Raw genomic sequence first — 15,558 nt, forward strand, 5'->3', positions numbered from 1 at the left:
TTGCACCTTGTCCATATTCAGCCAAGTATGCAAGTGCGTGCTTGGGTTGGCACGTGTCTGTGACTCAGGCCGCTTCCTGCTGCGCTCAAAGACGGGTTAACTCTTGCAGTGATTTGGTCACAACCTCTGAACACCTACAGAGCTGGAGAGAGCGTTTTCGTTTTTAACGCTGCATTTGCCCTTTTCCGGTTTTCTTTTCGATGGTCAGATCAGTGGTCAGTACCGGCGTATGGTAGAAATCGCTGGCCTTTGCTGTAGAGGGTCAGCAGGTATCAGAACTCTTTGTCTTGCCCAACAAAGATGAGCAGGGTAGGTAGTGCTTACTGCACTAATAGCAGCAGGAGAGAGGTAGAAGCAATGTGGGGTTTTGCCACTGGGACTGGTGGGGAAGATGCTTCCCACGGCGCAGGGGAGGCCAAGCTCTCTGGGCTGGAGCACTGATGATGTTCTTGCAGAACCTGAGAAGCTCTCAACTCCGGTTAGAAACCAAGGTAGCAGAGATCCCACTGGTGAAGTCAAATAAGGCAAATGATTCCCTCAGACCTTGTTGGGGACATCAAGAAGAGGTAAAAAGAAGGCTTGCTTTTCCATTTTTTAGCTACCTTTAAGTAAGCTTCAGAGAGAATTGGGAGCATCCAGCATTATGTTGCTTAAAAGCTGTGGGGATGTTTTCCATCCACGTGTCCTGTGCTGGGCTGAACCTCAGCCCAGGCCCCCTGACAAGTCAAGATGAGGTGGTTAGCATTCACAACAGACACTACAGGTTTATCTCAGGTCTGAGCAGCAGGTCCTTATCTTGTTTTGTTTGTCGCCTCTTTCCAGATTTGTGAAAGAAAAAAGGCCAACCATTTCTCCCAACTTCAACTTCTTGGGCCAGCTTTTGGACTTTGAGAAAAAGATCAAGAACCAGAGCGGGCAGCCTGGACATATCAGCAAGCTGAAACTTCTGCATTTGGAAAAAAGCAGCGAGCACGTGCTGGTGCCAGAAGGAGGGCAGAGCAGCCTCTCCACAGGCCAGCTCTGCGTTAGCGCTACCTCCGAGACGGCGGAGCAGAAGCCGACGGACTGCGGCAGCGCACCGCGCGGCCACTTGTCCCCCCTGGAAGATGGCCCGCTGGTACAGGGCATCAACGGGCTGCACGTCTCCCTCGACAAGGTGGAGGACAGCAACCGGCTGAAGCGCTCCTTTTCTTTGGATATCAAATCCGTCTCCTACTCGGCAAGCAGCACCTGCGTGACTGCCTCGGTTCAGGGCTTTGCCTCCTCCGAAGACACCCTGGAGTACTACAAACACGCGAGTGCTTTAGAGGGCGGCAGCAAGTTGTGTCAGTTCTCCCCTGTCCAGGAGGTCTCGGAGCAGACCCCAGAAACCAGCCCTGACCAAGAGGAGGCAAACCCTCCCAAGAAACCCCAGAACACCTGGCAGCTGGAGAGCCAGAGCAAACGGCAGCACCTGGGGAGAGCCGGCGGCGGCGCCAGCACGCAGCGGTCGCTCCTGTACCCCCTCCACCGGAGCGGGAGCATGGAAGACAACTACCGAACAAACTTCTTGTTTGGTCTGTCCACCAGCCAGCAGCACTTGGCCAAGTCTGCGGCCGGGCTGGGCCTCAAAGGCTGGCACTCGGACATCTTGGCCCCTCAGACCTCGGCCACGTCGCTCACCAACAGCTGGTACTTCGCAGCCGAGTCCTCGCGTTTCTACTCGGCCTCCGCCGTCTATGGGGGCAGCGGCGCCGCCTACTCGGCCTACAGCTGCAGCCAGCTGCCCACGGGCTGCGACCCGGCCTGCGCCGTGCGCCGGAGGCACAAGCAGGGCGACCGCGGCGACTCCAGGCGCAGCTGGCACGAGGAGAGCTCCTTCGAAAAGCAGTTCAAGCGCAGGAGCTGCCAGATGGAGTTTGGGGAGAGCATCATGTCGGACAACAGGTCCAGAGAAGAACTGGGGAAAGTAGGCAGCCAGTCGAGCTTTTCGGGCAGCATGGAAATCATTGAGGTGTCGTGAGGGGGGCGGCGGGTTTGTGTGACTGTGTGGGAGTTGCTTCCCCCCCTCCAGGCCGCTCCCCCGGCGTTGGAGGAGGTCCCTGTAAATCTGAAAAGAACAAACTTTGTGCAAAAAAGGTGGTGGTGGGGGAGGGAAGAAACGCGGGGCTTCAGTGTGAACGCAGCGACTGGATGAATATGGCGAAGAAACAATGAGTGTTTGCCCAAGGAGACCATGTCTCACTGGGTTTTTCTCTTCCCCTTTGCTGGAGAAGGGCAGAACATTGCAAAGGTCTTTCCCTGACAGAGGAAACAATGATATGCAATGGATTGCACATCCTTTCAGTGGTTTTTGAAAAGGAGGAGCTCTCTCGCTATCAAACCCTTTCTGTGGTTCCACTGACAGACGCTCCTGCCCATCAGAGCTAGTTTTGTTCTCCCCTTCTCCTGCCCCACACCTTCACCAGTGCACCTTAGCCCTGACACTGAGCCAACCTCGGGAGGGAGACCTTTTTCCCCTGAGAAAGGAGACCGGGAGCGATTCCAAAGGCCATAGGGACTGGTTACAGCAAGGCTGGTCTGAAGACACAGTTCAGACACGTGTAAATACTGGTGTAACTATTGTTCTAATGGGTAGGCTTTAGGTGATACGCTAGAGAGCTGCTTCAGAGAAAAAAAACGCAGTACCTCAAAAATATAAAAAATAAACTAGGGCTTTATGGCTGCCAGGTGCTGGTAGTCAGTTCATAAGCAATGTGAACAAGTAACAACTAGCCACATTTGATTTATTATTTTTTTTTTTTAAAGCTGTCTACGCACAAGTGTTTCAGTTGGCTCAGCAGCAATACGTAAAAGAGACGAATGACTGTACTTATGACTGTTTTCCCCCGGTCTTTTGAAACGTAAAATAATAAGCAGTATTTGTATTTTTTTATATGGAGCTGGCTTCTGGGAGAGGGGCAGCTACTTTGGCTTCTAAGCTATAACAAAGCGGTTAATAGTTAAGGTAACGTGCAAGAGAAGTGGCTGCTACAATACCGCAACATCCCCTCCTTACCAACTGACAATTCAATAGATAGCTCTTGAAGGCTTATTTTTGTTTGGTTTTTTTAAAGCTAAAAGTGAGGTTTTGTCCTGAACTGAGCAGTACCATTAAGGAACCTGTGGCGTAGGGGCAATTCAGGTGGCTGCGTTTTTTTCCATCCCAATATCCCCACTCAGACTGTGGGGACCTGGAGGTAGAAGCTTCTTGTTGTTAGGTTTGCTGTCCAAGGAGAACAGAAGGGGGAACCTCCAGCCTCCCGTCTCAGTGTGTGTGTGAAAGATAGGGAGTTTGAGAAGAGACAGCTTTAATGGAAAGCCTGCTCACCTCCCACACTCATGGTTGAAAAGGACCCTGATCAGGCTGTTGTCCTCTGTACCAGCCTGTCCCATTGTTTCCCAGCCTGCTGATGGGTGACGGGGCTGCAGCCACATCCACCTGTGTTGCTGCTGGCCGGTACCGAGTCCTCACCCCTCTCAGGAACACACCAACTCGAGGAGGTGTCGCTGCCCCGCTGCAGTGACAGGGAGCTCAGGCACAGCCCTTCTTGGGGGGGTCGTGACCACAAACCAGCTGCTTCCCCTCCCACAGTCCCTCGGCTGCCGCTGCTCCAAGGGTTTCATGTGTGCGTGTCGCTGTGAGAGGTCTGGGGCCAGCGTAGAGCGCAGCGTAAAGCCCCAGCCTTCCTGCGCCCATGGGAGATGCGCATGTGTTACCCTGTCTTCCCCAGCGCCCCTCGGAACACGCACATCGGGGAGGACGATGCGGTTTCATCCCGTTTCAGTGCAGGCAGCTGAAAATTGTAAATCACACGTAACAAACAGCTTTAAAAAAAAAAAAAAAAAAAAAAGATTAAATTTGTCAGCAGCAAACTGAAGCCCTAATGCAAGTCAGCAGCTTGCGTTTTTGTTTTTACTGTAAGTTTAGCTAGTTTGTGACTCAAATCTCAGGTTTTACTGTACTGAAAAGCAGAGAAGATTTTGTCATTGTTTTGTTTCGTGGCTAGGCTGTGACTTTTAATTTCCTACAGCGGACTGTCGAAAATAGCACTGAAAGCTACAGCGTTGATTGACTTGATCCTAAAATAAAGTGCAAAAGACACAGAGAGAGGCAGCACCAGGAGTAACTGAACCCAGAGGCCGTGTTTGTGCTGTGTGTGTGAGATGCTGGAAGAAGGGGCAGCCCGGGCAGGGGACAGGTTGACACCACACTGGAAAGCATGTCAGGTCTTGGCTATTCATTCAACACACTGCCACTTGTCTCTGTTTACATATCAAGTGAAAGTGATTACATTACAACTATTTTCGGCATATATACACACTCTTGTGTGTGTATATACGTATGTAAACGATGTAACAGTGCTCCTCAGCCAGATTTCAGTAAAAGCCCATGTCTTTGATTTAAATCAGTTAATGGAGGTTAACACAAATCAGTGCCTAGAGGCAGAAACAGAATGTTCCTGCCCTTTGTGTTCCTTCACACGTGCATATTCTCCCTTCTTTGTATACTTACAAATACATATATTAGGTTAATCACCTTCTGAGGAACTGAAATCTGGTGATTTGCAATACACTATCACCACTGAATGAATCAAAGCTGTAGGCTCAGTATTTTTAGGGGATAGGTTCCTGTAGGAGGAAGCCTTAATCCCAACTCCTGTGCAGGGTGGTGTCCTGTGTCCCATACCTGAACAATGCTGGAAATGGTCTGTAGAAGTTTGGAAAGCAAAGTGGAGGATGCAAGAGGGGAAATGTGTACATGTTCAATATGAATATAATGTCCTTTGGTGTATGGCAAGCTGTTTTAAATGGTTCAGAGAGATGCGAGTTTCTCATCGTGTTGTGTCATGAGCATTACCTGTATGTTATGATGAAATAAAATCAGAAATGGTACCTGTTTATATAGAACAGCTGAGGGAGGAGCCTGTGTGCCTCTGGCTATGGAGTGTGCCTTATCTGCCAGCACCCAGGACTAGCAGGGAGCTCGTCCTTATCCTGTGTGTCCCTCGCAGATGCGTGCCTCTTCATGAATGACACACGTTGCCACAAGCAGCATTGACTTTACAGCACCAGAAAGAGTTTCTGCCTCTCACCATTTCACCCCAGCTCTTCTGCTCCCTCGAACAGCAGCAGTGGCACTTGCCTGCATTAACAACTGACTGTGGCTAACGCTGCTGTGAGTAAAATATTCCCAAGCTGGCTGTGCTAGTCTTTCTGAAGCAAGTATTTCAAACTGATTACCTGGGATGAACCCCATGTTTTTTTCTTGCCTCCCATACTTCTTATTTGAAGAAGAATTTTATTGCTTGTTTAAATACTTGGTTTGACTGATTCTGCCAGTCCTGAGGCAGTCAGAGCGACTTCAGATTGCTGAGCGTGGGGTATGCCCCTCACTGATCCTTCAGAGAACAGCTTATACATATGTAGCATATATTAAAATTAAATCATGCAGCAGAATATGGCTGCTACAGTTATATCCTTAGATGGCAAGCCTAGTAACGGTGTCTTCAAACTCAGATGCAGCAACAGAAGCATTTTTTTTAAGATAACTTCAAAGCTTAATTCCAGAAAGGGAAATGCAGAATCTTTGGCTGTTTTAGAAGAGCCCATGTCATCAGCCAGAGCCCAAGTAACAACCTGCCTGAGCTTCTGTGCTTGCTTTCTACAAACAAGACGTAACAGCTCTTACATAGAAGGTTTGCTTCCATTGCACAGTAAAACAAGAACCACACACAATAGTAGACCTAAATGGCATTGGCTTGTTATCCTGCAAAACAGCTTCACTTGACAATCTTTTAAGATTTACCTGCTCTAGTTTTCCTCAGACTTGCTCTGTTTGTTCCCTCGAGTTCTGGTTTTTGAAGCATGCACTTTAGCTTTCAGCACTCCTCATTTTGCCTGCTTTGCAGGACGTACTCTGCCCTTGTTCCTCCATCCCTCTACTCTTGCCCCTGCCAGCAGACAGCTCTGTGAAGAGACAGCCTAACCCCATCTCTAGCTAAAACCCAAGAGGCAACTGAAATGTCTCACACGTGTCATCAACATTTAATTTTCATTTCATTGACTGGCATTACTGGGAAGGGGTCCCAGAGGTCAGTAGGCTCATGATTAAACCATCCCAGTTAAATTCCTAAAGTGAAGCGGACTGAAAACAGGGCAAACCTCCCCCCAGAATGGAGCAGGTAGCCCAACTTTTGAGGAGGCAGTGGGTGGAGGGGGTCAGTAAGAAAGAGAGTAGAAATGTGGTCATTACATGAGCTGCTGTTTTTACTAACTATATGTTCATCAGCTAGCTGCTGACTCACAGCACAAGTTTTAAGTTGATTTCCATGAGCAAGTGGTTTCAAAAGTCCAGAACAGTGGCCTGGCACTTCTCCCGGGGACAACACAGGAGTCCCAATAAGGCTGTAAGTACCCTTGTTTATATCTGAAATTGGTGACGTTTAGCCAAACTCAGCCTACCTAGACATTTTAATTAGATAGCCATACCCTCACTGAGCACCTCTAGCTAGCCTGTAACTTCAAGTTTCTGAGATAAAAGTAGAGTTATTCTAGTACTTTTAGACATTATAGCATTATAATACAATACCACTATTATACATAGAAAACCACGACTGGGAATTCCAGTAGAAGAACAGTGTTCATATCAGTGTAGCCTGGCAACTGGCCTTTTCCTTTGAACCAGGCCTACTGGAGAACTTCTTGGCCCTTGGGCCCAAATGTTTGCTCTGAGGCGAACTGAAGTGCTTCTGCAGCAAAGCTTTCGGCTATTCTACATGACAAGAATTTTAATGAGAGCCGCCAGAAATAGAAAAGGGAGCTATTTGTAGCCTGCAACACTCCACCCTCTGGGAAGGGACGGCTTTCCTAGCATGTAGAATGCTGCAAACCACACATTTGGGCAACAGCCCTGCTGGAAGGGTGTGAATTTCAGCTGCTGCGTACGGGGACCCTCACCGATCACCACTGATGTGCAAAACCAGAGTGTTCTGTACAGATCGCAGGTAGCGATGAGGCTGGGGCATCAGATCACTTTAAAAACAACAAAACCACGCAAAGCCCACACACCTGCCTCTCTCTCTTGCAGCACCTCCTGTGCAGCAGGTGACAAGCCCATCGCTGCTTTGCTTCCCCAGTGCCAGGAGAACAGCATGCTGCTGCACGTATGTTCACTTCTTCTCCTCTAAACCATTTTTCTAAGTTCGATAGAATAACCAGTTTCCTGCAGGGAAGAGCTCCATCACGGACTTTTACAGTATCACGGTATGTTTGGGATTGGAAGGGACCTCAAAAGATTATCTAGTCCAATCCCCCTGCTGGAGCAGGAACGCCTAGGTGAGGTTGCACAGGAACATGTCCAGGTGGGTTTTGAACGTCTCCAGAGAAGGAGACTCCACAACCCCCCTGGGCAGCCTGTTCTAGTGCTCTGTTCTCAAAGCCGGGCTTCCCTCAGCAAGTAGCAAACTTTTCTTATAGCTCTTACATTGCTTTTTTAAAAAACAAAGTTTTGCTATCCACTTGCAGAAAGCTGGTTGCTCAGCCTTTAACAACACTTGTGACATTCCACTGAGCCTCCATTATTGCTGAAAACTACTGAAAACTACAGCTACCTCTTGGTAGCTTGGCCTGCATCAGAATTAACAGAATCAAATGCTCCATTTGAACTACAGTGGTAACACCCCCAGCAAGTTGTTGCCAAAATCTAGAGCCATCCTCATGTATTTCCGCAGTTGAGTTACAGTCTTAACAGTAGGCCATCGTATTTCGTTACCTCCACAACTTCCCCGTGAAGTCTGTTAAAATACAAAGCTTTTAAAAAGATAAAAGGGTTATTTTGCACAGCTGACATTAAGAATTGCCCTTTGAATGCTCCTCTTCTCCCCCACCTTAGGAGGATGAGCTCTGTTGATGCTGTGGGTGTGCTGAGCACAGCCCTCACCACCTCAGACCTGCCGTGGCTTTGGGGACCACTTGGTGAGCTATTCTCTCTGTGTCCTTGCTGAACATCGGGCTGTCCCGTGCAGGCTCACGTTATAAAGAAGTTAAAACCTAAATGTGGCAGCTGAAAACAAGCCAACAAGGCTGAAGTTTGGCTAAAAGTGCAAACTGGCCCATTCAGTGATGTGTGAAGAATCTGCAGAGGAGATGAGCCTCCGGCAGGGAAGGGGCCACCCCAAAAGCCAAGCTGCCCAGGGATGCCCACCTCTGGTTCCTTCTGCCATCTGGCAAAGAATTGACGTAAAGCATCTCTCTCTTTTTGACAGGGAGATAAATGTGAGGGGAAAAAGAAAAAGGAATGAAAAGTACTTTTCTACTCATGTTTAGTCTTCCCACTGAATCTTAGGAAAGCTGTTGGGTGCACACAAGGTGCAACTGCCCTAATAAAACAGGCAGAGAGTGGCTCACACCACCGGTGCTTTGCACAGAGAAGTTGCCATCTTACACAAGTATCAGAGTCCATCAGTCCCAGATCCTCCTCTACCTCCAGGAGGCTACCGGCACAGAAAACATAGGCAGCCAGCTGAACTACAGTCTCACCCTGCTGCCGGCGAGTCACGAGCATCGCTGCGCACATCATTTATTTAAAATGGACATCAGTGCCAACCGCAATTGGGACAGCATCCCAAAAACCCAACATTTGTTTTCATTCCTTGCAGCCCCGGGGCAGCTGAAACCGGCCATTTCCACAGCACAAAAGCAGGTTGACTGCAGCTCTGTAGCAAGCAGTAAAGCTAAGATAGGGCTTTCCACGCTAACGTGTGCATACTGTCCACAGACACCACAGCAAGAAGCGGTGCGGTGCGCTGCAAACGAAGGATGAGCAAGGCAGTCAGAGAAACACCACACTTGGAAAAGAGCGATACCAAACGTTTTAATGCTGGAGCTGTAGGACACGTAGCACGTAGGCAGCTGAAAGCAGAGCAAGTCTGCAACAGGATAATAACCCATGAACCAAGGAGCGCCCAGCCACAAGGCTGGTAATCAAAACACACTCTGGGACGTTAACAATAGTACCTCAGGAAACCACTGACACTGAGTCTGATAGAAAGGGGCTGCTCGTGCTGTGACTGAGCCTGTGAAAATGCATATCTCTACTCTTTCTGTGTAAAAGCTTAGAGGAGGGGAAAATACACTTTAAATATTTAAATATATTTAAATATATTTAATTCAAAATACATATATTTTTAAAACCAAAAGATTCAATTCTGTCCCCTTCACAGAAATTGCCTTGAAGATAGGTTGGCACTTCACGACTTTGTCAATGCATTAAATTACAGAAACAACAAAGCAAACCTCTTCTGCCTGTGTAGCACATGGACCTAGCACAGTATGCGACAAGCACCAGCGGCAGCACGAAGGGTGGGTTGCAACAGCAGGGTCGGGGGAAGAACCAGAGCAGGTCAGGCCAGCAGGGAACCACAAACCCAGAGCCTCACCTGGTTCTCCAGCTTTTCAGGAGATTTCGTATCAAGCAGCTTAGCCCGCACCCCAGAGCACACGCCAGCTTTGTATCAGCTCAGAAAGCAGAAAAGGGCAGAAATGTTTCTTTTCAGTGGAGCACACCAGATTTTCTCTGTTCATACCAGTAACTCTGTGGTAGCTGTAACGGCTGGTACGTTCTTGAGAGATACCTGAGGTCTTCTCCAACAGCATTTGGCTTGGAAAAGGAAATTCGTAAGCAGAAAAGTAATTCCAGTTACATCTCTAATCTGCTAAACAGCATGAACGGGAGTAAAGCAACAGTCTCACCTTGAGCATCACCTGCATCCAAGATGAAGCTAAAAGCAGCACACAGAGCAAAGCAAATGAGGTGCAGCCAAGCAACAAACAGCAGCTCAAGAAGATGTGCCAGGACATGTCTTGCCCTCAGTGAGAGGTCCAAAGACTTACAGTTAATGAAGCCAGTAACAATCTTTTAAATAAAACTGTAAACCATTGTTTGAGAACAGTTAGAGGGTGCATGGTATCTTACAGTACCCATACAAGACTTTATCCCCTGTGGAACGAAGGAGATGACCTGCATGCTTTGGGAGAGGTCAGCCTTCACATTTCAGCTCTGGTTTCTTTCTAGTTAAGCGTTTAACGTTTTTCACAACTTACCCTTGCTGCTCAAAAAGCTCTAGCTGGGAGGCCCACCAGCACATCCATAAGCTTAAATGCCAGTGTTCACAGGAACAAGCATTTTCTCCCATTATCAGCTCAAAGTCTAGGTGTTTTACCACAAATAAGGAAGGAACTGACTTGCAGCCCTTGCTCCTGCAGCTCTTGGATAGGAATACTATTCACTTGCCCTCATTAGCACGGCAAGGGGCAATGCTTTGATCTGATACTTAATAGCATGAGGCCAAATGTCTAGAAGCTTTACAGGAGACAGCATCTGCAGCCTAGCCCCCGCCTCAAGATCTAATATCGGGATCTTCCCACTGGTATAGGCTTCCAGCACGCCAGGGTGTGGGATATCCATGATCCCGCCTGGCAGACGGCTGAATGTCGCACATTCTAAACTTCCAGACAGCATCATCTGGACAAGGAGGACAAAAACGCCTGCAGCCACTATTTAAAGATGCTGAATATTCTGGTGAGTCTGATGGTGGGAGACAGAGACATATTCAGTCATGGACAATGAAGACTCTCATGGGCATGGCCATGACAAGCAGGTTTCCATGGGCTGGTAAGTCTCATGAAAGCTTTTTACAAACTAAGTGTAAAATACTACAGGATGTATAAGCAAGGATGGAAGCTTAATGTTACATCCTGTGCAACATACAGCATGTGCCTATGTACCTACAACTATGTCACAACTCCGGGGTGGCAGACAACAAGGCCCACTCTACTGCCTTTACTAGAAAATATCCTGCTGAATTCCTTGTTGTCTCTCAAACAGTCAGATGCTCTTCCCAGGCCATTATTCCATGGGGCTTCATTTCTACAGAACTTTGCTTTCAGACAGTGCACAGTGGGCCCTGGGCTCCAAACACCACTATGGTTCAGATACGCATCTAAGTTGGCTGCAGTCTGCATCACAAAAATTCACTCTAGGCTGCATGGCCTTTGGGAACACAACAAGAGGGCGGCCTGGTGCTTCCTGCCACCAGGCAGCAATTAATATCATCAAAAACCTACCATGCACCTACTCCCAAATGCTTAGAAAACATCTTTTGCTGATTAAGTACTCTAAAGTACTATGAGGTACTGAAGCAAGGCGCCTTTGGTAGGTCACCCAGCCTTGTGCTGTGCTGGAAGATGGGTTGTCGCACGGACTCTCTCAAAGACAGCTGTTGTCAGCGCTGGAATCGCACTCCTGATGTACAACAACCTTTGGGGTTCATGAGATCACTTCAGCCTCCTCGCCAGCAACAGCATCCTGGAGCTAATGTAACACACCCAACCCTACCCCTGACTCCTAACTTTTAGTTTCACACCCCTTCTGCTGCAGACAAGAGCTGCCACTCAATGGAGACACGGGCTGTTAAACCCTATTTCTAGCAGTGTGTAAAATATCATTCCCCCGTATCATTTTATACAGGGACAAACCAAAGCTTGGAGAGGTGCTGCAACTTGCCTGCAGCCAGCAGACCAACCAGCTTGTCAACCAGTCTCCTGTGGGCCAGCCCGGTGCCCGGGCAGTACGGACACACGTTGGAGCAGTTCACCAAGCGCGGTCCCAAAGGGCCGTGTGGTTTCAGTCATTAAACACCGCGTTCAGCGTGACGGCAGCTGAGCCGCTGCAAAGACCCAAAGGACTTCTTGTGTCTCCGCCCTCCAACTCCATACACTTGAAGGTAAAGAAGCCACTGCATCCCTCTAGTAGAAAAGACAGCACCACAATAACTGGAGTGTCCCAATTAACAACAAAAAAATAAATAAAATAAAGGACACCTTGTGTCCAACTTTGGGATGCAAAGTGAGCAGGTCAGTGCCAGTGCTTGTCAGAATCACTGTGTAAGGTGAGGAACACGAAATGTCACCAGCTGGGGTATGGGGACATTGCCAGGGCAAGGGGGAGAGGAATGCTAAGACTTGCTTAACATTAAGAGACAGACATAGCTGGAACAGTTTTTCCTTTACAGCCTCATAAATTAGCGAGCCCATAAAAACAGGATCCTTGAGGAGGACATGCCAAAACCCTGCCATGCAAACCATGTTAATTATGATAATAGGTAGATTTTAATAAGTCAGTTCCTGGCTCCTGCGCTTTCACCTATAAAACACACATATTTCCAAGGCCAGGGGATATCAGAAATACCTGCCAGCCATCTAATCGTTCTAAACCCCAGTGGCACAAAAACTATGTTAGAGGGTTTATCACACCCTGCATCCCTTTGAATTTTCCTTGTAAAAAAAACAAACAAACAAACAGCTGAAAGAAAACTCCTCCTCTGTAAACCTCAATCTAGTCACAGCAATGAAATAAATGTCTCAGCACAGGCTGTGGTGTTGGTAAAGGAGACAGGAGGGCAAGAGGAAGGAGATGAAGGAACAGTAAATCATCTTCTCCAGACGACAGGACCAGGGAGCTCCTGGATTCCTGGCTGCGCAGTTCTGGCAGCTGACGCTGCTCTTCCTCCGATGCCCTGGCAGACGGTCAGGCCGCACTGCCGTCTGTCCGCTCCCAACATCTGCCAGTCCAGCCCGCTGGAAGCGCTTCTGTGCTGAAGGTTGGAGTGTGGAAGGTGAGGAGGGGGAGCCCAGCGGATCGGCTAAGACCTCAGCTCCCGGTCGGGTTTCATGCTGAAGGGCTCCAGCCTCTCGCTCTCCGGCAGCATGCTGTTCAGCCGGTCCATCAGCGGGATCGTCTGGTCGATGCCCATCTGTATGCGGCGGAGGATGGCAGACATCTCGTTGACCTTCTGGATCTGCTCCGCATACTTGGCATACTTCTTCTGGCGCTCCTGCATGAAGCTATAAAGAGTTTCCACAGAGAGGTCCATCTGTTTAAAAACAACAAGCAGAGCAAGGCGCATTAGGCCAACTGTTACTGTGGGCCTTTCAGTACACGGCCTTTCCTAAAAGCAACTGAGAAGCACGTTAGACGCCCCACTGGAGCTACCAGCCAGGTACGAAGGAGCTCCTCTGAAGGTATATGACCAGATTGTCATGAAACAGGATGATTTGTAGCTGTGTACCAGGGAGAACATATGAACACCTCAGTTCTATACCCAAACACTGAGTATTTGATCAGAAAATTGTTTATTTACAGGGTTGAAAGCCAAAGGGCGCTGTCAGGGATTTCCCAATAAGCCATACGCATATCCTTCAAATTATCCAAACCCAGGGAAATCATGGCTTCCACCTACACCTGTAGTATCTTTTCAGTGGCAATCATTCACTTCCAAGCGTTAAGCTCTACCATACTTGCCAGTGTTAATTTCATTGGCTTAGCCAGGTTACCCTGTGACTAACCCACAGCTGCTTTTATCATCATTGTCTGAAAAACTCCTGCCTTGAAAGAGAATCACAATGGATTGCTAGTGTCCCTAATTTCCCTGAACCCTAAAAATAAATGTGTTATGAGTGACCCCAGGAGAGACATTAAGTAAATTGGCCATTCAATGAAACACGGTAAGTACCCAAACATGGCTCGAGCCTGATGACAATGACAGGAACTGCAGTGCTATTCCTGCCACTGAGTGACGAAGATGGCTTTTATAATTCACAGCCCAACTTTCTCTTCAGTCAGATCTGAAGGCTGAATTTGAAGACTGAAGCTTCAGATTTGAGATTTGAAGCCAAATCTCCAGGCGGGATTCATAGAATCATAGAATCCTTTGGGTTGGAAGGAACCTTCAAAGTTCATCTAATCCAATCATACTGCAATGAGCAGGGACATCTTCAACTCAATCAGGTTGCTCAGAGCCCTGTCCAGCCTGGCCTGGAATGTCTCCAGGGATGGGGCATCTACCACCTCTTTGGGCAACCTGGGCCAGTGTTTCACCGCCCTCATCATAAAAAATTTCTTCCTCATTCCTGGCCTTAATCTCCCTTCCTTTAGTTTAAAACCATCTCTCATAACAGGCCCTCCTAAAACATCTGTCCCCATCTTTTTTATAGGCCCCTTTTAAGTACTGAAAGGCCGCAATAAGGTCTCCCTGGCGCCTTCTCTTCTCCAGGCTGAACAACCCCAACTCTCTCATCCTGTCCTCACAGCAGAGCTGTTCCAGCCCTCTGATCATTTTTGTGGCCTCCTCTGGCCCCTCTCCAACAGGTCCATGTCTTTCCTGTGCTGAGGCTCCAGAGCTGGATGCAGGACTCCAGGTGGGTCTCACCAGAGCAGAGCAGAGGGGCAGAACCACCTCCCTTGACCTGCTGGCCATGCTGCTTTTGATCCAGCCCAAGATACAACTGGCCTTCTGGGCTGCAAGCGCACATTGCCTGGTCATGTCCAATCTTTCATCCACCAGAACCCTCAAGTCCTTCTTGGCAGGGCTGGTCTCAATTCCTTCATCCTCCAGCCTGTATTGATACCGGTAGCTTCTAGTAATGTACACGTGAGCTGGATGGCTTAAGGTGTTTTACACGTTTTACAACATCCCATACATTCAGACAGCTTGGTAACACATCTGCTCTAAGCCCTCAAGTGCACACCTGAAACTCGCTTGCTTTGGAACCCTGTAGCTGTGCTCATCACCCCCAGTCACTCCAGTGCACTAGCTCTTCAAACTGGTATATCCGAGCAGTGGGCACACATCCTGCAACCACAGTCTGTCCTCAGCAAAAGCCGTCCCCTCACCTGGGGCTCAATGTGTGCCCAGAGCGGCTGCCAAGTGAAGAACAGGAACAGACACACGCTGATCAGTTTTAGCCCAGTGCCATCTCTTTTCACAAACCTGTCCCACCTACGTACCCCCAGAGGAAGGAGGTCACTGCTCACATGAATCAGCCTCAGGGCATCACTGCTGAGGACTCCTAGTCTACCAGGAGTCCCCAGTTCAAACACCATCCTTTGTTTTAACTGTGTGACAGAGTCAAACCATTCGGTAGAGGACAGTGATTGTACCTGTCATCAGCAACAACAGAAATTTATCAGTGCGCTACTAAAAAACAAGCCATGCCTACCATATCTGACTTAGACAGTACTTAATTGGCTAGTATAATCCTGACCCAGCACGCAGTGGTGCTGGGCTGTAGGCGAGAGTCTACGGCAAGGGGAGGACTGGGTGGAAATGGTGCAAAGCTGCAAGGAGCATCCTCTACCGAGAAGGGAAGTCCCACCAGACCAAGCGCTGCCGTCCCACTGGCAGCAGCAGTGTCTGACACTGGGGGAGCTGTGTTTGCTGACAAACGTCCCTTTTAGGCCCTGGGGAAGGGGTCAAGACAAAAATAGTTGGGCAAGAAAACATTTTATTGAGAAACACAAGTTACAAACATCACCGAAAACAAGCACACAAGTTTCCGCTAAACTGTCACGGGGATTAGGAAGCTTTTTTTTTCCCCTATCACCTCCATCAGAGCTGGACACAGTACCAATTAACCTTCTGTTTCATCTGTACTTTCTAGTGCTCTCATGCTGAATTCTTCCTCTTTGCCTCTGTGCTT

General features: G+C 48.5%; 2 protein-coding genes across 3 annotated transcripts in view; one reads left to right on the plus strand and one right to left on the minus strand.

Annotated features, from left to right (window-relative positions):
- The window catches only part of DUSP16 (dual specificity phosphatase 16), a gene marked incomplete at both ends in the record, with an annotated part of 31,446 nt that extends 29,444 nt beyond the window's left edge, over positions 1-2,002 (plus strand). Inside the window, one exon of the mRNA XM_080362281.1 lies at positions 823-2,002. Within this exon, the coding sequence (XP_080218407.1) occupies positions 823-2,002 (1,180 nt within the window). The remainder of the gene's footprint in view (positions 1-822) is intronic.
- Positions 2,003-12,414: 10,412 nt separating this feature from the next.
- Positions 12,415-15,558, minus strand: part of BORCS5 (BLOC-1 related complex subunit 5) — a gene marked incomplete at its 5' end in the record, with an annotated part of 70,558 nt that continues 67,414 nt past the window's right edge. For both annotated transcript variants that reach the window (XM_080348974.1, XM_080348975.1), the window contains one exon: positions 12,415-12,953. In XM_080348974.1, the coding sequence (XP_080205100.1) occupies positions 12,723-12,953 (231 nt within the window). In that variant the 3' untranslated portion in view covers positions 12,415-12,722. The remainder of the gene's footprint in view (positions 12,954-15,558) is intronic.

This window comes from Nesoenas mayeri, assembly GCF_963082525.1.
Source record: "Nesoenas mayeri genome assembly, chromosome: 1".
NCBI lineage: Eukaryota > Metazoa > Chordata > Aves > Columbiformes > Columbidae > Nesoenas > Nesoenas mayeri.